The 18,938-nt window shown below is 55.7% G+C and overlaps 6 protein-coding genes across 6 annotated transcripts; 4 read left to right on the top strand and 2 right to left on the bottom strand.

The window, feature by feature from the left end:
• Nucleotides 1-1,110: 1,110 nt before the first annotated feature.
• COL26b_012245 (uncharacterized protein) lies at nucleotides 1,111-4,131 on the top strand (the record flags this gene model as incomplete). The annotated part of the gene is made up of 7 exons (XM_053184890.1): nucleotides 1,111-1,242; nucleotides 1,300-1,644; nucleotides 1,694-1,757; nucleotides 1,809-1,905; nucleotides 1,956-2,013; nucleotides 2,067-2,123; nucleotides 2,179-4,131. 7 exons carry the CDS (start codon nucleotides 1,111-1,113, stop codon nucleotides 4,129-4,131), a joined length of 2,706 nt encoding a protein of 901 aa, XP_053031178.1.
• A 521-nt stretch (nucleotides 4,132-4,652) lies between these two features.
• Nucleotides 4,653-6,074, top strand: COL26b_012244 (uncharacterized protein; the record flags this gene model as incomplete). Its single annotated transcript, XM_053184889.1, has 2 exons — nucleotides 4,653-4,775; nucleotides 4,836-6,074. The coding sequence occupies 2 exons, from the start codon at nucleotides 4,653-4,655 to the stop codon at nucleotides 6,072-6,074; spliced, it is 1,362 nt and encodes a 453-aa protein (XP_053031177.1).
• A 1,968-nt stretch (nucleotides 6,075-8,042) lies between these two features.
• COL26b_012243 (uncharacterized protein) lies at nucleotides 8,043-10,712 on the top strand (the record flags this gene model as incomplete). Its single annotated transcript, XM_053184888.1, has 3 exons — nucleotides 8,043-8,265; nucleotides 8,791-9,593; nucleotides 9,645-10,712. The coding sequence occupies 3 exons, from the start codon at nucleotides 8,043-8,045 to the stop codon at nucleotides 10,710-10,712; spliced, it is 2,094 nt and encodes a 697-aa protein (XP_053031176.1).
• Nucleotides 10,713-10,928: 216 nt separating this feature from the next.
• COL26b_012242 (uncharacterized protein) lies at nucleotides 10,929-12,589 on the bottom strand (the record flags this gene model as incomplete). Its single annotated transcript, XM_053184887.1, has 2 exons — nucleotides 10,929-12,015; nucleotides 12,072-12,589. 2 exons carry the CDS (start codon nucleotides 12,587-12,589, stop codon nucleotides 10,929-10,931), a joined length of 1,605 nt encoding a protein of 534 aa, XP_053031175.1.
• A 2,007-nt stretch (nucleotides 12,590-14,596) lies between these two features.
• Nucleotides 14,597-15,847, top strand: COL26b_012241 (uncharacterized protein; the record flags this gene model as incomplete). Its single annotated transcript, XM_053184886.1, has 2 exons — nucleotides 14,597-14,825; nucleotides 14,883-15,847. The coding sequence occupies 2 exons, from the start codon at nucleotides 14,597-14,599 to the stop codon at nucleotides 15,845-15,847; spliced, it is 1,194 nt and encodes a 397-aa protein (XP_053031174.1).
• A 94-nt stretch (nucleotides 15,848-15,941) lies between these two features.
• On the bottom strand, nucleotides 15,942-18,803 carry COL26b_012240 (uncharacterized protein; the record flags this gene model as incomplete). Its single annotated transcript, XM_053184885.1, has 4 exons — nucleotides 15,942-16,476; nucleotides 16,672-17,540; nucleotides 17,626-17,653; nucleotides 18,190-18,803. 4 exons carry the CDS (start codon nucleotides 18,801-18,803, stop codon nucleotides 15,942-15,944), a joined length of 2,046 nt encoding a protein of 681 aa, XP_053031173.1.
• Between the last annotated feature and the right edge of the window lie 135 nt (nucleotides 18,804-18,938).

Below are 18,938 nucleotides of genomic sequence, written 5' to 3'. Positions count from 1 at the left end.
GTAGTACTAAGTCTCAGCGGATGTGTCCAGTTGTTTCTGACTTGACGTCACTAGACGATTGATAATTGCTGAGCAAAAGAGCTTTAACTTTCTCTTCGACACCTAGGTTAGCTGAATAACAATGCTGCATCTTTTGAGATGCAACAGACTGGTGGGATAGCTGAGATGTGTCAAGCGAAAACATAAACCGCCCCCCAACGTGGTACTCAGACGAACTCTTTGTCATAATATTGCCTTTCAGCTGTATTCATCTCTTTCGTCAACTATCCCAATCATGCTTACTCTCAACTTCGCGTTGTTGTATGCTACAGTAACACGTTCTCTAATTGGACAGAAAGATCTTATCAATCAGGAAGCCCACTCTGGAGGAGGGGCATCCGGAGATTGCGGCTGGAATCGATCACCACAGAACCCACTCCGGACCGGGGCAAAAATAGAGTTGTCCCATTCGGAGCGGAGTTGACTGCCCGTTCTGGCAGCTCTGAGCCCCGAATCGCCCACCGGGCCAACATTACTTGGATGGCAATGTCGCAGTCTCATGCACCGCAACTGCGCAGATTCGGAGGATGTAACCAGCCAAGCTCTCAATACGAGGTCGGCTTCCGCAGGATGCTGTCAAAGGCCTCGGGCTCAATCCCATTGCGAACACTTTCAAGGGGTTCAAGTGCTTGTTGTGTTTAAATTTCGTAAGGCGCTTCCGGGCTGCCGATATGACCGAGATCTCGGATGACAGAGTCGACCAACCAGCTCAATGGAAGAGGACCCTTTTCTTGGCGCACATGGTAAACAACTTCCACAACCACACGATGCAGCCAAACAAGCTCAATGAAACTCCACATCATGGTCTCATTCAATACCACGCAGCTCACCACAGCCCACGGGTGCCGTGGGAGCCGAACTCGGCGGGAACCCGAGCTGCTGGATTAGGAAGGACTCAACGGATCAACTTCTCTTTTGGATTCAGTTGAAAGACGACATGGTAATATTGATCATGGATGGTGCAATACAATGTGATGCTCATGACTTCTTATAAGAACGCCGAAAACCGCCGTGATAGATACCGTCATGTTGGATTGGTAGCTGTCCAGCCACGGCCCGTCGAACCTTACCATGCGCGCCTCAACATTTTTCACGGCCCTCTGCCTTCTTGGCAGTGGTGTCGCCTCGCGTGTTGGCCGAAGAGAAAACTCCACGACAACGGACACGGTGATTCCCAACCGCTTCATCCTGCAACTGGCAGATGTCAGTGACGAACTCCATCAAGTTTGCGTGTGACATGATATACTCACCAACTTATAGGCTGCGGATGTTGCGACGGTAGCTGCAGCCATCAATGCGCGACCCGGCGCCCGAGTCGTCAAGGAGTTCAACAGCCCCGTTTTCAAGGCTGTCAGCATTGAGTCCAACACTGAAACCACCGACTCCCTCTCGAAGATCACCGACGTCGACTCAGTCTGGCCTTCTCGCATGATCAAGCTCGACCCCTCACCCAAAGGCTCGCTTGACAAGAGAGACGCTGCAGCAGTCCCGTTCCGCGAGATTCACAAGTCCACCGGCGTCTACAGATTACATGAGGCGGGTATCCTGGGCGAGGGCGCTAAGGTTGCTGTTGTCGACACTGGAATCTACTATGATCATCCCGCTGTAAGAATCCTTCATCCCATGTTTTGGGGCTGTGTGCTGACTTTCAAAGCTTGGTGGTGGGTTCGGTCCTGGATTCAAGGTTGAGGGTGGTCGCGATCTAGTTGGCGATGGATGTAGGTTACCCATGATAAGGTGAACAGGGAGATGGAACTGACGATAATCAGCCTGGCCGAATGAACCTAAGAACCCCGATGACGACATTGAAGATTTCCAGGGACATGGAACTCACGTCGCTGGCATTGTTGCTGGTGAAACAGAAGAGTACGACAGCCGATTAAACCGCGCGAGCCGCTTGCTAATATGGTTTCCAGGTTCAAGGGAGTTGCCCCCAAAGCCAAGATTTACGGTTACAAGGTCATGGGTGCTCGAGTAAGTAACCCATCTCGGATGATCCAGCAAATTGAAGCTCACGATTCTGCCAGGACTATACCGATGACGAGACTCTCATTGAAGCTTTCCTGGCCGCCTACGACGACGATGTAAGCAGTTCATCCCAATGCCTCCAACGACATCCTTCGCTAACCGGCCATGTAGGTTGATGTCATCACGGCCAGCATCGGCGGTCCTGATGGATGGCCTGACAGCGCCTGGCAACGGGTGTGCGACCGTATCGCAGCCACTGGAATCGTCATCACCATTGCAGCCGGCAACTCGGGTTGGGAGGGCGCTTACCACGGCAGCTCCGGTTCCTCAGCCAAGGGTGTTATCGCAGTTGCATCCACAGAAGCGTCCGTCATTGCGGGAAAACCCTTTAACGCGACCTTCACCGATGCTTCCGGTGTCTCCAAAACCTTCACTATTGGTTACATGGCCGACGAGGCCTTCCCCGAGACCCTCAACGTGCCGATCGTTCCTCTCACCTTGGACACTACATCCGAAATCGCGCGTGGATGCCAGTCATTCCCTGCCGGAACTCCCTCTTTCTCCAATAAGATTATCTTGCTCCGCGCAGGAGGTTGCCAGAACTTGGTGAAGCAGGCCAACGCGAGAGCCGTCGGTGCCCAGTACGTCCTCACCTACAACGACGAGTCCGTCATCGGGGTCCCCTTCAACTACGAGAGCGCGACCATCGGCACCGTATCTGGCGACGCAGGCCACGAGATCATCGAGGTCATCAAGAACGGCGGCAAGGTCACTGGCGACTTCTCCCTCGACCAGTCCAAGCCCATTGGCATTCTCAACCCGTACGGCAACCTCGCAAACGACTTCACTAGCATCGGCGCCCTCAACGATCTCTCCTTGAAGCCTGACATCGCCGGTCCCGGTGGCGACGTCTTCAGCTCCTATCTCTCTCCGCCGACATGGGCTATTCTCAGCGGTACATCGATGGCGACGCCGTATCTTGCTGGTGTAGCTGCCCTCTACATCGGCAAGTTCGGAGGCAAGAAGGTCCACGGCGCCAAGTTCAGCGAGCAGCTCATGATGCGCATCATCTCCAGCGGTGAGCCGGTGCAGTGGTCCAATGACATCAACGTCGTTGACGGCTTCACTGCCTCGGTAGCTCAAGTCGGCACTGGTCTCGTCAATGCTTCCAAAGTTTTGGATTACACTACCCAGCTCTCGCTCGAGCGCTTCGCCCTCAACGATACGGCCAACTTCATCGAGAGGCACACTGTCGAGATTACCAACAATGCCGCGCAGGCTGTTACGTACACCTTTGCCGTGGAAGAGGCCGGAGGATTCGATACCCTTGACGCTTCCGACCCGACCAAGATCGCCAAGTATCCCCTTACGCCCCAGAAGATGGTGCCGGAAGTCACTCTGCCTCAAGATGGATTCAGTGTTGGACCGGGTGAGACGAAAACCGCCGAGTTCATCTTCAAGGCTCCAGGTGAACTCAACGCTGCCCTGCTACCCACTTACAGCGGAAACATTGCCATCAAGAGCAGTGTCGGCGAACACCTTGCCGTCCCTTACCTTGGACTGGCCGCCGACCTCCAGAAGGAAATGCATGAGACTTTCGAAAAGGGCTCTCCTACAGGGACGAAGGGCCCTGATGGTAACACTGCACTGGATGCCACCAAGCCGGTCTCCTTCACGTTCGACCTCTCCACCGCAGCCCAAGACTTCCCCCGCATCGCGTATGAGATGCTGTGGGGCACCAAGACCCTTCGATGGGACATCTTTGAAGCTGGATGGGATGAGAGCCGCTGGGCGTCGTACCCACCCGTAGTCGGAGAGAACGGCTATGTTGGGACTGCAACGGGATACCGGGGCTCGCCGAGCCAGGCCAACTTCGACCCAGCAAGGGACGATAAGAACTGGACGGTTGCGTTCCCGTTGGTGAACATCTTTCGGACGTCCATCGAGACGGCAAGGCACCGTGTTTGGTGGCTTGGAGGGCTCGGGGATGGAACCGACATCAAACCTGGCAATTACACGATGCGTTTTGCCGCGCTTAACCCGCTCGGTGATCCGGCCAAGGCTGATCATTGGGATGTGTATGAAGTGAAGGAGATCACTGTGGTTTCTTCTCCACACTGGTGATCGTACGACCCAACTCCGCAATTTTGTGCTTTCTGGGACGTCGGATGTAGGGAGCACGCCGAAAGAGTCCGATAGGGTCCGAAGGGTTGCCCAACCTGTCGGTGCCGGCTCCCGGTGCCGGAGTCGGTGGAAGATGTGTTCAGTCTTTGCGACTTTCAACTTTCTTCTGTCCACCCATCCCGATACTTATTGTTAATTATCAATAATAATGTTGATGAACTATTAGCTAACGAAAATATACATGAGTCTGCATAGCTGATCTTCTGGTATTGATCTAGACGGCTGCCGACTGTAGAGTGACATTGCAAGATAAGCGCTTGCACCCTTGGCAGGGGACGTCGATAAGACATGCATCTCGTATTGATCATCATCACCAAGTGCTGGTCATACATGGCCTACCCCGCTGATTACAGATAATGAGCGCAAAATTGACCTGGGCCTCTCGTCTCCTCTCGCATTGAATTGAAACAATTGGAATTCCGGAACCGCGATCGAAAGGTGCACTCGGGTGACAGGAAGCGATGAAGCAGTATCGTGAGGATTACAGCGGCGGCGAGGTAGGCATCAATGGCTTCAATCAAGACTCCAGTCGACCGGTGGTCTACGACGACCTGGACCCTTTTGGGCACGAGGAGAATCACCAGGTAATATCCGCGAAAGATCTAACATCACCTTCCAGGAGTTATGCTAAACACGTTGCACAGATCAAGTACAAGACTCTATCATGGCATCTCGTCGCCGTCCTCATGATCGCCGAGATCGTGAGCAACGGCATGCTCTCCCTCCCCTCCTCCCTCGCCGTCGTCGGACTCGTTCCCGGCGTAGTCCTCATCGTCTTTCTCGGCGTCTTCGCGACCTACACCTCCTGGCTCCTCGTCCAGTTCAAACTCCGCCACCCGGAGATCCACTCCATGGGCGACGCCGGCCAGATCCTCTTCGGCCGACCGGGCCGCGAGCTCCTCGCCTTCGGCACCGTCGTCTTCGCCATCTTCGCGACCGGCGGCCAGCTTCTCGCCGGCCAGATCGCCCTCGCAACCCTCAGCGACAACAAGCTCTGCCTCATGCTCTACACGGGCATTTTCGCCATTCCGACCTTCATCTTCAGCTTCCCACGCACGATGGACCAGCTGTCGTGGCTGTGCATCCCTTCCGTCATCTCCATCCTCGTCGCCGGGGTCGTCGGCATGATCGGGGCCGGGCTGCACCCCGCGGCCGACCGGCAGGTCAGCGTCGCGGTCGCGTCGGACTTCTACACGGCCTTCATCGCCATCACGAACCCCGTGTTCGCGTACGCGGGGCACTTCATGTTCTTCATCCTCATGTCGGAGATGCGGCGCCCGCAGGACGCGATGAAGGCCGCGTACGTGCTGCAGGGCTTCGCGACGACCTTCTACGCCGTGTTCGCGGTGGTGTGCTACGTCTACCTCGGCGACGGGGTCGCGTCTCCGGCGTTCAGCAGCCTGGAGCCGAAGTGGGCGAAGGCGGCGTACGGCATCGCGATCCCGAACTTCCTGCTGGCCGGGTCGCTGTATGCGCACACCGCGGCCAAGTTGATTTTCGTGAGGATCTTCCGCAAGAGCCGCCACCTGCACAGTCATACGTGGGCGGGATGGGGAACATGGACGGTGCTGATTCTACTGTCGAACGCGGCGTCGTTTGTGCTGGCTGTGGGAGTGCCGATTTTCAATTACTTGATTGGCATCGCGGCAAGCTTGTTCGCGGCGTGGTACACGTATGGGATTGCGGGCGCGTTCTGGTTGCACGATAACTATCACGACTTTGACGGGTGGAGGCAGTGGGCACGGAAATGGTTCCAGACACTGGTGGCGGTGTTGACCTTTGCTGCGGGAGGGTTCATCTGCGTAGCGGGGACGTATGTGACGGTCAAGGGCATTGCGGAGGCATATTTATCTGGTGAAGTTGGCGAGCCACTCAGTTGTTAGATTGCAGCAGGATAACTCATGTGAGTGGTGTTGACATGATCTATCGGCGTCGGCCGGCAGCTCAGACAGTGCCCCTGAAGATGACGTCTTGGGCGCTGAAGACACATGTGGAAGCCATCTCAGCCAGCGTCGGGTGATCTGCAGAATGTTTGAGACTTTGAAAAAAAGAAATAGCCCAAAATAACTTCACGCCTCAATAACAAGAGTGGACTGTGGCTATGAGCAGAGCCATAGTTGATGATCTCTGCATTAGAACGAGTCTTCCACATTGAAGTCGGGGAACTCTCTCCGTTAACGCTCAACCATCTTCCGTCTATAAGACCTGGCAACGTTGCAATCTAAAACACTGTGCTTCTGCCCATGAAATGAGTGCAATGGACAGTTGGGACAAATTTGTTTACACTGCTGATACGACAGGGGTCCCTTGTGTGACGTCACGAACCGGCCTTGAAGCCGCTTTCGTTCCGTTTCCCGCTCCCACCAAGTTCATCCCTTTCCCACCGTTGGCCGTTTTCATGTGCCCCGGTCGCTGCGTTCCACCGTTGTTCAATTCTTGGTTCCCGTCGAACCAGCAGCTCTTCCATCCAACACGCGACACAGCACACACAGGCACAGCTCCTCCAGCCGTCCTCGGTCTAGCCCAGCCCGGGGATGGAACTCGTCCTGGAGCACACAACCTTACCTTCATGTTCCTCCGACTGCAGGAGATCTGCTACAATCCCCTGTGTTCTTACTGGCAAATTGCCAAATCAGAGACAGGTTCTGGCATCTCGATTGGGTCCAGTCTGTCTTCGTCTGACCGCGACACCGACAGACGGCTCAGCCTAGGGTCGCATTCGTGCAGCGACCGGGTCTCCAAGATGGCCTGCCGATGATGACGGGTGAAGTCATCGCCGCCAACCTCGCCCAAGTGGGCACCCAATCACCGCGGCGTGTCGACACCGTTCCTGGATGAATTCAGCAGCGACTGGCGTCTGCCCAGCCTCTACCAGGTTTCGCCCCGAGGCGCTTTGCCGGACCGGCCTGTCACGCTTGTTGTGCCACAAATCCCACCTCGCTTCGACTCGCTTGGAGGCGGCCTCTGCGATAAACGGGCGTGGTATTGTGGCGCTTTCTTCTTCTTTTCCTGTTGTTGCCGTGACGGCTTCCAGTTCGTCCACGACTGCCACGCTGCCTCCGCGGCCGCCACCTCGGTAGCGCCCAGTCCCGTGGCTATCACCCTTTCCACTGGATGGTCTCATTAACCATTTAAATCTGTAGTGCGACTCTGTGATGGAGGTACCAGCGTACCCTCTGCTCCATTTCCCGGGAGCAACCATCTCCCCGCGTTTTCGATATACTTGAATCTAGGGCAGGGCAAAAGTCGCCTCAGCCAAGTATCCAAGTATCCGTTCCTGGATCAGGTCGAATGACTTGGACACGCCGCCCTATTTTTTATCTTCATTTTTATTCTTAATGTAAAATCTCTTAACCTTCTTCCTCCTTCTTAATGCGTTTGTGATGCGCAGAGAGAGGTGACCATTACTCCCCTGTCACGCAAAGGGTCCAGAAGCCTTAAACCCGTCACATCTTTCTCATCAATCTGCCCCAACTCTACCCAAATCCACGTCTCACATACAGCTACCCTGCCGTAGGTGACCTCACAGGCTTCTTCCATCCCGCTCCAGACTGCGGGCGATGTGACAATCCCTACCACCCATCTGCAGGGTGGCGACATCATAGCAGCGGCGTCCAACCACTGTTCGCACGTCAGAGCCTCCCACCCAAACAGCCCGTTATCTCGTATCCCAACAGTCGCCACGCCCATTTTACCCCGTCCCCTTTCTCACGATGTCCTTTGTAAATCTCTCCCGTCCTCCTCTGGACCACCGCTCGCACAGCGCGCCACACACACGACCACGCTTCAACTCGCAAAACACCTCCGACCGCCTACGAGAAGGATCCGGCCTGCGCCCCCGACCGTTCGGAATGGTGAGCAACATCAAGAAAGACAGGAAGTCGATGTTTAAAGAGGTGGGGCTGGAGGATGACTTCAGCGATGAGGACATGCCGGGGACGCCGACGTCGCAGCATGCGCGCGACCGCAAGGAGTCAGTATCGAGTGAGAAGGAGTTTGGCGATGCTGGCGAACTAGTATCAGAACGCACCCGAAGTTCGAACGACGACAGCAACGGCGATGGAGACGGTGATGGTGACGGGGAATACGGACGCCGGGCCGAAACCGGGCGGCATGAGCAGTCCAGCAATCCTCAACGTCAGAATTCGATGCAGGTTGGGAAGCCGGCTTGGTACACCAAACTTCGGCGTCCGAAGATTAAATCAGTCTCAAGCGCGCCGCCGCCGACGGTCGCGAGTCTGCAACGATTCGCCATGATTGCATTGATCATTGCTGTCATTCTTCCGGCTTGTAGTTACAGCAACGGCGGCCAAAAGGTTGGAAGTGGAGCAGACGCCGGTGTCATTCGGCCGCGACAGACTACATCTACCGATGTTTGCTTGAGATGGAGTCAACAAGGTGGGCTCTTTGTCTACTACATTGGTCGGACGTAAGCTAACCAGGAGAAGTCGCGTTGCTCAATGGGACTTTATACATATTTGGAGGACAGGCCAAGACTGAGGCGACACAAACCACGAACACATGGAGTAGGTCGACTTACACGCGTTGCTGAGGCTATTTCTAAACCGTACCCCGCAGACAACAACTTCCTTACTCTAGATCTCACGAAATCCTGGGATCGGTCTTCACTATCGCTCACCGGGAAGCAAAAGCCTGATGGACCACCCGCGGTCGCAAATGGCTATCTGTGGAACGACTACAACTACCTCTATCTCTACGGCGGCCAGTTTGCCGATAACGACGGTGCGGAAGGTGTTTACGCGACCCCCGCTGCCATGTCGATCTGGCGGTACTCCGTCAAGGACAACTCATGGCTCGAATTCAGCGACCCGAAGACCTCGTCAGGAAACTACTCGACCGATGCCAATGTCGCTGTCCAGCGATCCTCCGAAGGAGCTGGGTTGTCTGTCCCCGAGCTCGGTCTTAGCTGGTACTTTGGCGGCCACCTCGACCAGTCCACAACTCCAGGGTGGTCGATTCACACACCCAGGGTTTATCTTAAGAGTCTGCTGGAGTTTACGCACCCAGGTTACATGAACACTGGGGTCAACTCCCTCCGTGGCGCGGGCGCTGCTGACGGCGGTGTCTTCCGCAACATTACCGAGGGCGGTCTCCAAGATTCTGAAGCTTTCCCCGAGAGAGCTGATGGCGCCCTTGTGTTTGTACCGGGCTGGGGTGTGAGGGGAGTCTTGATCGGCATGGCAGGCGGCTCAGCAGACACCTTTGTTGATGACTTGGGAACACTGGATGTGTACGACATCGCCACGTCGGAGTGGTATCATCAGAAGACGACGGGCGACAAGCCCTCGGTCAGGGTGAATCCCTGTGCTGTCGTCGCCAGCGCACCCGACGCGTCGAGCTTTCAGATCTACTTCTTCGGCGGCCAAAACCTTCAGCCATATGTAAGCTATCTAATCTCATTGCATATGGTGACGTCGCTAACCCCCTAACAGAAACAACAAACTCAGTACAACGACATGTACATCCTCACCATCCCCTCCTTCACCTGGATCAAAGTCGACGAAGGCGACGGCGTGCCATCACCCCGAGCAGGCCACACCTGCAGCATGCGCGATGGCCAAATGGTCGTCGTGGGCGGCTACATCGGCCAGAACGAAACGTGCGACAACTCCGGCGTATACGTCTTCAACGCCAGCAGCCTCCAATGGAGCGACAGCTTCAAGGCCGCAGACCACCCCGCCGACATTAGCCCGGACAACTCCGTCCTCGCCGGTTCGTGGGGCTACAAGGTCCCCGGCAAGGTGCAGAGCGTCATCGGCGGCAACTCCGACGGCGGTGCTACCGCCACAACCCCCGCCGCCGGCCCCGCAACAGGCGGCCCCTTCGCGACCGGCAAGCCCCCGGTCTTCACCATTACGCAGGACGGCGCAACAGCTACCATCACGGCGTTCGGCCCCACAAGCACCGGCGGCTCTGCCCCCGCCAAGGACGAAGACAACGGCCCGAACGCCGGCTTGGTCGCCGCGGGCGTCATCGCCGGCATCCTCGGCGCGCTGGCGCTGTATCTGGGCTTCTGCGCCTGGCTGTACCGCCGCCAGGTCGCGGCCTACAAGCAGCATCTCTCGCAGGTGAACCGGTACTCAGGCGCGAGCTCGATGCACTTTGGCGGCGCGCTGCTGGCGGCGGGAGCAGCTGAGCGCCAGGAGAAGCGTGGCCACCGCAGGGATGCGAGCACAGCCAGCAACGAGTCATTCTCGTGGGTGGGAGCGGGTGTGGAGCCGAAGTGGATGGTGGACGAGCCGACGCCAGGGTCTGGATCCGGATCCGGGGGCACAGGGGGCACGGCGTTTGGCAGCGGGAGCGGCGGCAGTAACCCCAGGAGGCCGAGCGAGGATGTGCGCAGCGGGAGGGACCCTCGGACGAGCTCGAGCAGGCATGCGAATACGGATAATGAGAGCGTCACGAGTGCGGATGGGCTGCTTGACGGGCAGGAGCCGAGTTTCTTCTCGGTTGTGATGGGTCCGAGGCGGGCGCTGAGGGTGGTTAATGGGGTGGAGTAATGGGATTGGGAAAAGTACACGATGTGAAAGCGATACGACTGCATGAGAACACGATATGGAGTTTCTGTATATACTATGCACATGTCCGAGGCGGAGTGTGCTCCTTGCAATCGCTACATACCCTTCCGCTATGTACATGAATGATATTTACACTCTTCAGACGACATTGATAGGTTAGTTCAAATGCAACATGTGTGGTATGATATGATATTGTCCCTAGTACCGGATAACAAAGTCCTTCGGATCGGAAAGCTGCGCAGCGTTACTCGCCTCGAACGGATACTTCCTCTCCAGCTGTTTGATCAACTCGACATGTTTCTCGCTACGAGGCGTAACCTTGAACTTGAAATCCGTTCCGTACATAAGCACGCCGGGCTTCGGCTGCACATCCACCTCGACCTCTTTGCCGTCCTCACCAACAGCCCAGCTGAAGTTGAACGCCGCAATCGTCTGCGCAATGTTGAGATACAGACTGTTGTCAGCAAAGACCTTTCCGACGCAAATCCTGCGCCCGTAACCGAACGCTTCGATGTGAGAATCGGGCTCATTGCGAGGCGGAAGGAAGCGGTCGGGGTCGAACGTGTCAGGATCAGCGTGCACCTCGGGATCGTGTAAGAACCAGTAAACTGAAGGCAAGATCATGGCGCCCTTTGGGATATGATATCCCTCATATTCGAAATCCTCGGTTGCGGTGTGAGGGAAGCCCATGGGCGTGAGCGGCCACCACCGCAAGGCCTCCTTCACCAAAGCGTCGACGTATGGTAGCTTCTCGCGGTCCTCGAAGCCCGGCAGGCGACCCGTCCCGATGACCCGGTCAATCTCCTCTTGCGCTTTGCGCTGGACGTCGGGGAATTTGAGCATGGCCAGGGCAAAGCTGGTCAGCACAATCACCGTCGTGTCCGTAGAGGCACCGTAGAGACTGCAAGCTGCCCACAACACAGCGTCCTCGTCTTCGGCACTCAACTTTCCGTCGTCGCCGACTCCCAGTTGCTGCACAGTCTTGGACACGAAACAAGTTGGCGAGGTGAAGTTGGCCATCTGATTCTTGACGAACTCGAGTGGGATGTAGGCTGACGACTGGATCGACTTGCGCCACTGCTTTGCCTGCTTCTGGAAGGTCGCACCGGGGAAGTTTTCAGGAAGATGGCGGAGGGCAGGGAATATGTCGACGGCCCAGGCCATGGGACTGGCTGCGATTGCAAATTCCGTCAGGGCCTTTTCAATCATGTCGACCAAGGCATCTGGCTTGTGAGGCTCGATGGTGTATCCGTATGTCACCTTCAACGATGTGGCTGCGGCAGCCCTTTTTCAATTGCTGTCAGCAAGTACATGCAAGATAGGATTGTAGTATTGACTCACTTTTTAAAGTGACGCAGCAAGTCGCCAGGCTCCCTCAACGAACGCACAAGCTGCCGGCCCACCTCAGCCACTTGTACATCGAGAAATTGCGCCGCAGAAGCCTTGGTCCCCAACTCTTGATGAACGAACTTGCGGCGACGGAGGTAGTCGGGAGTGTAGCCCTGGCAGAGGAGGACGTTCTCGTAGCCGCACAACTTGCCCGCCATTTCCATCGTGGGTCGTCCAGATGTTTTGACTGCATCCTGGTCAAGCAAGTCGTGCGCCATCTGCCTGTCGTTGACAATGACGAGCGTCATTCCCATGACTGTCACGGAACTAATTGGCCCATATAAATCCTTGTGCTTGATCCAGTGGAGGTGCTCCGGGACGCCATTGGGCGGGAAGTCTCTGATGTTTCCGAGTAGCGGGAGTGGCTTGGGGCCGGGCGGAAGCTTGCCTCGGGGTTTGTTTGAATGATGGTAGACGGTGTACGCCACCAAGCCGAGGATGGCCAAGATTGGCCAGGTTATGACAGCCATGATGTGGTCGTCAGCACTTTCGCTGACAGGCGCGCAAGTCTCGCCGCTCTAGCGTAGTCAATTAGTACAGGTAAGCACGAATGAGATCGCGATCATTGGAAATTGTGACCATGTGGCCTTCCAGCGAGAAGAGGGGAAACTAACGACATGTTTGCGTCCCCCGGTTCCGCACGTGATGTTATCTCATGCAGGAAGGCGGCACAGTTACACAGGAGTCGATTCGTCTTGGCGTGATCACTTATCAGTTGCTTTGGAAGTCGTTGGAGATCGCGAAGGCCGGGGTTCGACGTCGTCACCGGACGTTATGGACTCGAATTGACGTGCCGAACGCCCGGAGCGAGACCTGGGCTGACCGGCGACCACCCCGAGACCGGTCGGCCCCACCTTTCCGGACGCTGACATCGGCAGGCCTCGGTCTGGGAAGGATCGAAGTAAAGGAGGGGCAAATGAGAAGCCCACTATGAGTAGGCAAAGCTTTCCGATGAACAGATGGAAGAACCTTTGGCCCGTCTCATCCCGAACCTTTGCGATGATCAAGCGCATAAGGTGGTCGCTTGAACTTGCCAATGTTGGGACGAACTTATCAATAGTTTCACGGTCTCATAGCAACACCCGAGTCTGCAAAATGTCACCAAGTCCGGCGCAAGATCGCCTCGTTCTCGGCTGGCATAAGGCGTGAAACCCATGTCGAGGTTGCTGAGCTGTATCTAGCCGCGAGAAACTTTGGCGCCTCGCAAGAAATGCACCTTCGCGTGGCACCCGAGACAAAAGCAACGGCTATTCGCCGGAAATGACGGTGCCCCAAGACACCCGTCTCACGGGAAGCCAATGACAACTTGAACATGTCGTGAAAGCATGCCGCTCAAGACCTCTTAAGTAAAAGCTTGAGGCATATCGGTGAATCAATCTCGTATCTGTCGTTGAGGATGCCAACTCTTGCTCCCGTGTCTCATTTCTTTCCCCGATGTCTCTTGCGATGGAGCACAAGTGGTCGAGGAACGATCTCAGCTCGCGTCCAAACTTTTTTAGACCAAGACACGGCGGCGATCATAGCTCATTAAGCTTGTTTATAATGACAAACTCCACAAGGGGATTAGTCTGAAAGTTTGCGGTAGAACCGAGACCTTACCCAGTAGCTAGCGGCATTTTTACAGGGAAATCATCATCTGATCTTTCAGGATTTTCTCCCCAAAGCTTTTTGGATTTTAATCAACTCTACTGAATTTCCCTTTCGTAAGAAGTGCGAACATTTCAACGGCTGACCGCTGCTACGCTGCGGCTCCCGCCGAGGACCCAAGATCCCCGCCCCTCCCGCTCTTGACTCGTGCCACCCGCTCCCGCCAGCGCGCTATCACGAATTCGCGATTGTGTCGCATGTCCCTCTGATATCTTTTGGGGGGAGGGTTACATAGACTCGGCGATCACGCAATGACGATTCCCCGGGATACTGACTCAGCCTGCAATGCAGTATCGCCCGCATCAACTCGAACAGCCGCCCAAGGCGTGAAAGGCGTGCTCGCCGGTAATTCCGCAGGACCCAAGACGACCAAACTTAAAAAAAGAATATCACACCCATCCCCCTGGTTGAAGGCAGATCGATGCCACATTCAAGGACACCCACCTGAAGAGACCGACCTACCTCTTTCAGCGATGCTGTCGACTCTCGATTGGCACCGTCACTAGATCCTTTACTTTACCTGACGCTAATGCCACGGCCCGATTTCCCCACAGGACGGGCATGCCGTGGCGCTGTCACCCAGATCTACGGCTGCTTAGGCTCATTTCAGATGTCTCGCGGTATCACACCATCAAGATGCCGTGGCACGCACTTTTGAGATGTCCGGGAAACCAACCGCTTTTTTGTTTCGATAAATAGCATGGAATGCCCTTGGGTTGAGAAGAAAGAAACTCGTAGCTCAGCAGCTTCTCCTGACACCAGCTCAGCTCTCTAATACCCAACTCACCGTCTACACTCTTTTACTAGACCATCACAGCACTGTCGCTATCATGAAGTTCACTCTTTCATCCATCATCCTCTCGGCCCTGAGCCTGGCTTCCGCCGCGCCCATCGCCAACTCCTCCACACTCTACGATGCCGTCATCGTCGGCGGCGGCCCTTCAGGCCTTGCCGCCCTGAGTGCTCTCGGCCGTGTCAGGAGAAATGTTCTCCTCATCGACTCTGCTGAGTACCGTAACGCGCCCACGAGGCACATGCACGATGTCCTCGGATTCGATGGTAAGGATATCCTTGTGAAACATTTTTGCCCGCGCATCTGCTAATCTGCCCCAACAGGCGTCACCCCCGCATGGTACCGCTACGCCGCCCGCAAGCAGATCGAGGCCTACGAGACCGTCTCCGCCATCAACGGCACCGTCACCAAGATCGGCGGCAGCGACGCCGACAACTTCGAGGTCTCCTACACCTGCGCCGAGAACAGCACCCAGACCGTCAAGGCGCGCAAGATCGTCCTCGGCACCGGCCTCCAGGACATCCTCCCCTCCACGCCCGGCATTGAGGAGATCTGGGGCAAGGGCCTGTACTGGTGCCCCTGGTGCGACGGCCACGAGCACGCCGACCAGTCCATGGGCCTGCTCGGCGACCTCACCGACGTGCCCTCCCTCGTGCGCGAGATCCTCACCCTGAACACCGACCTTGTCGCCCTCGTCAACGGCACCGACACCCCCGAGAACCGCAACGCCACCGAGGCCAAGAACCCCAAGTTCCAGGAGTTCCTCGACCTGCACAACGTCACCGTCGAGAACCGCACCATTGCCAAGGTCACCCGCCTCCAGGACGGCGGCGCGCACCCCGCCGACCCCTCCCTCGCGACCGCCCCCGAGCACGACCTCTTCCGCGTCGACTTCACCGAGGGCGAGCCGCTCGAGCGCTCCGTCTTCTTCGCCAGCTTCCCCGACGAGCAGCGCAGCTCCATCGGAGCGGATGCCGGCGTCACCCTCTGGGGCGGCAGGCTCGCTGTTGACGTCGCCAAGGGATACGCGACCAACGTCAACGGCATCTACGCTATTGGCGACGCCAACTCGGACAACAGCACCAACGTCCCCCACGCCCTGTACACTGGCAAGAGGACTGCTGTCTTCCTCCACGTCAGACTCGCCAAGGAGGACCAGGCTAAGGAGACCGGCGTCGAGCTGTCTACCCTGCTCAAGAGAGACACTGAGCACGAGGAGCGCGCCCTCTGGGACGTTGTCAACGGCAAGCGTGACGAGATTCTGTACGCTGGCGAGTTCGACCAGTAAACGCTTCATGTACATGATTTGGGATGCCAGCGGAGGCGTTTTACATAGACGGGAGGCGTTTGGAAAAGTTACAATGACATTTTATTCTGATCCTTCAATCTGCTTCATCCTCGATTTCCAAGTTGCCAACCTTGAACTTCTTGCCCTTCATGTCTGCGTAGTCATTGTGATGATGGTAGTTCTTCACGCGCTCTCTGACGTATTGCAGGCCAGTGACTGGCTCCGCGTTCTCGGCATCCTGCTTGACGAGCCCTAATCTCTTTAGTAGCGGAGATGGAGCCGGCTTGATGTCGACATCGTCACCGGGTCTCACAAAGTAGAACAGTCCTTGACGGAAGAGATAGGCCTGGTCTTCCGGGGGTCGCACGACCCGATGTGTTGTCGATTTGAGGTACCCCGCCGACCAGAAGTCGAGTGTGTCACCGACATTGCAAACGATGCCGTTGTCGACGGGCGGGACATACTTCCACTCACCGGACGACGTCTTGATCTGGAGACCAGCCACATCTTGACTCCACAGCAGCGTCAGGGAACCAAAGTCAGTATGGGCGCGGGACCACGTATTGGCGACTTTGAGGTCGTCGGCGAGGGATCGCGGGTGGTAGCCCATGTACCGGAGGTGGTCTTCACTGGGGTCCTCATGTGCGTACCCAAACAGGTTTTATTTGCAGCTACCGAGGCCTAAACCTCCCCTGTTGAAACTGATTGGGGTCTCTGGGATGTTGTCCTCGAGGCATTCGTCGTGCTTGAGGACCTGTTAGGTTAAGATAAATCCAAAACAACCATCAAGAGACTGACAGGCATTCGAATCCAAAAAGTCTCACAGGATCTCAACAGAGTATTTGCCCCCGCAGAGACCCATGACCGTCGCTGAGGACGGATCCGCGAGTGGAACTTCCTGAGTGCCCTTGGGTCCTTTAAGAACCATCTTCTTTGTTCCGGTGAATAAAGGCATCACCAACTCCCCAGTGGTTGAATTTGGTGTCTCAAATGTGCCCGACAGGCCGTGGGTGCTGTTTACCCAGCTTGTCTTGAAAGTTCCAAGAGGAGTCTCGTAGCTTGCCTGGACAGCCTTCAGACCACCAAGAGCAGGCGCAACTTTCCAAGTCCGTCCGACTGCCGAAGTCATCGTGAGACCACCGGCATGAAAAGTGAGCAGCGATGTGGGAGCCGTAGACCAGCCGTGGGCATGGCTGACTCGTGGATTGTAATCATACACCGGATAGAGTGGAGTACCGTCGGTGGCGAATCCTTCGATAAAAGTGCTGTTGGTCATCAGTGGATTGTCGAGCATGTAGTCTGCCCACATAAATTCCATCAAATCTACGGCATAGTCCGGATGACCGGCCATGTAGTGTGCCTGGAGCTCAAAGCCAGTCGCAAAGGGAGAGATAGTCTGACCAGCCTCAACTGCGGGTGCCCCATACGGTCGTATCCAGCGTGCCTTTAAGGCATCACTGATAGCCTCGGCTCGTTTTCCATTGGCTATACGAGAAATGATTGCCCACGAGTTACCGTCCTGAGGATAGGAAGTTGTGGAAGATTCAGACGCGATGGTATCGTTGTCCCGATACAAGGAGGCCGACTCGTCCCAAAGAATATTGTTCGCGGCTTGGGAGATACCTGCAGCTACAGCTTCCCAGTTACGTGTCTCCCCGGTGGCGTTCAAGATCGCGGCAAGCGTCAAAGCATTCTGTAGTGTATGATATAAAATCGCATTTGCCTAGGTGTTTTCTTAGCAGCCTCAAACCACCATAGGAAAATGAACATAATCTTACCTCGATGTTGTGACCCGACATACCAACCCTGCCCCAATCAGACGTGCTGGTTACGTTGGCGAGACCAGACGAATCAATAAATTGCAGAGGATAATTCACCCCCAACTTATATTGGCCCCATATAGACATTAGAAATCCCATGTCACCAGTGAACATGAAATAATCATACACATCGTTGAGAGTATGGCAATGGTAAGTAAAGCTCCACGCGAAAAGCTGTGCCAGAGGAGGTCCCGCGGCAGGGAGGCGACCATCCGTTGTCTGGTATAAGAAAAGCGAATCGATTGCATTCCGGATAGGATCGAGACTGTTTTACGAAGATGCATGGTCCCGAGATAACGATGTCTCCGGGCCAAACGGTTCGATCTCTTTTGCCTCCATCTAGCAGAACGCTCGTGCCGTCTGCGTACGCGATGAGGATCCATCAAAGCAAAATATCTTTGTGTGAGATATGACTTACTCGAAATGGTAGTATTATAATACCACCCAGCAGATGGGGCGCCTAGTGCAACCCCGGTCGTGGGATCTGCCGAGCAGATCTGATTTGTGTAAGCGCCCGCATACCATACTCGATTCAACTTTTCGCTGTCGGAATGAAAGTAGCCTTTGTAGGCTGCGGGATCAGCCATCTCGGGAGATGTGGTCCAAAATACGGTGACATTTGAGAGGCTAATAGTCCCAGTCGAGTTGTGGACCACTGTGAGGTATCGGAAGGCTCCTCGCTGGAATTCGTGGCCCGCTTGGTAGTAGCCTGGTGTCGTATTGTTGAACCATTGAGGCATATCGAATTGTTCAGGCTGAACAGAATCGCAGAATTGAGCACTGATGTACATTGAGGATTCGCTGAACGTGAAGCCTATGGAGTCGCTCGTCCCAGAAACAGCATCAACCTGGAAGCCGACTCTGCCAGCGATGTTCTTGCCGAAGTCTAAAGTGACGTAAGATCCGTTTCCTGAGAAAGTCGTTGATCCGGCGTTTGGGAGACCAGCTACACCCGCGCCATTGATGGTGAGGAAGCCGGCAGCATTCTCAACATTGCCGCCGGTCTGGTGGATGGCAACCGGGCTGATGACACGCGATGTAGGAGCGAGGATGTAATCTTGAAAAGACTTTTCGGCCGCAGTTATGGGCGCGAGCAAAGCGCATGGCAAGTAGAAGAAAGCCAATTGCGATTTCATGGTGAACAACGATGACTCGGAGACTGTGACTGAGGGAAGCCATGCTATTGTCTTTCAACTCTGCGATACTTATGTTATGGGAACCTTCCGGCAAACTGCATCGTAGTACAAAAACAGGGGTCGCATCGGAACCTG

Source organism: Colletotrichum chrysophilum (assembly GCF_026319265.1).
Source record: "Colletotrichum chrysophilum strain AFK26 chromosome Unknown scaffold_168, whole genome shotgun sequence".
Classification (NCBI taxonomy): domain Eukaryota; kingdom Fungi; phylum Ascomycota; class Sordariomycetes; order Glomerellales; family Glomerellaceae; genus Colletotrichum; species Colletotrichum chrysophilum.
Note: the sequence above shows the minus strand (reverse complement) of the source record. Positions and strands in the feature narration are given on the sequence as shown.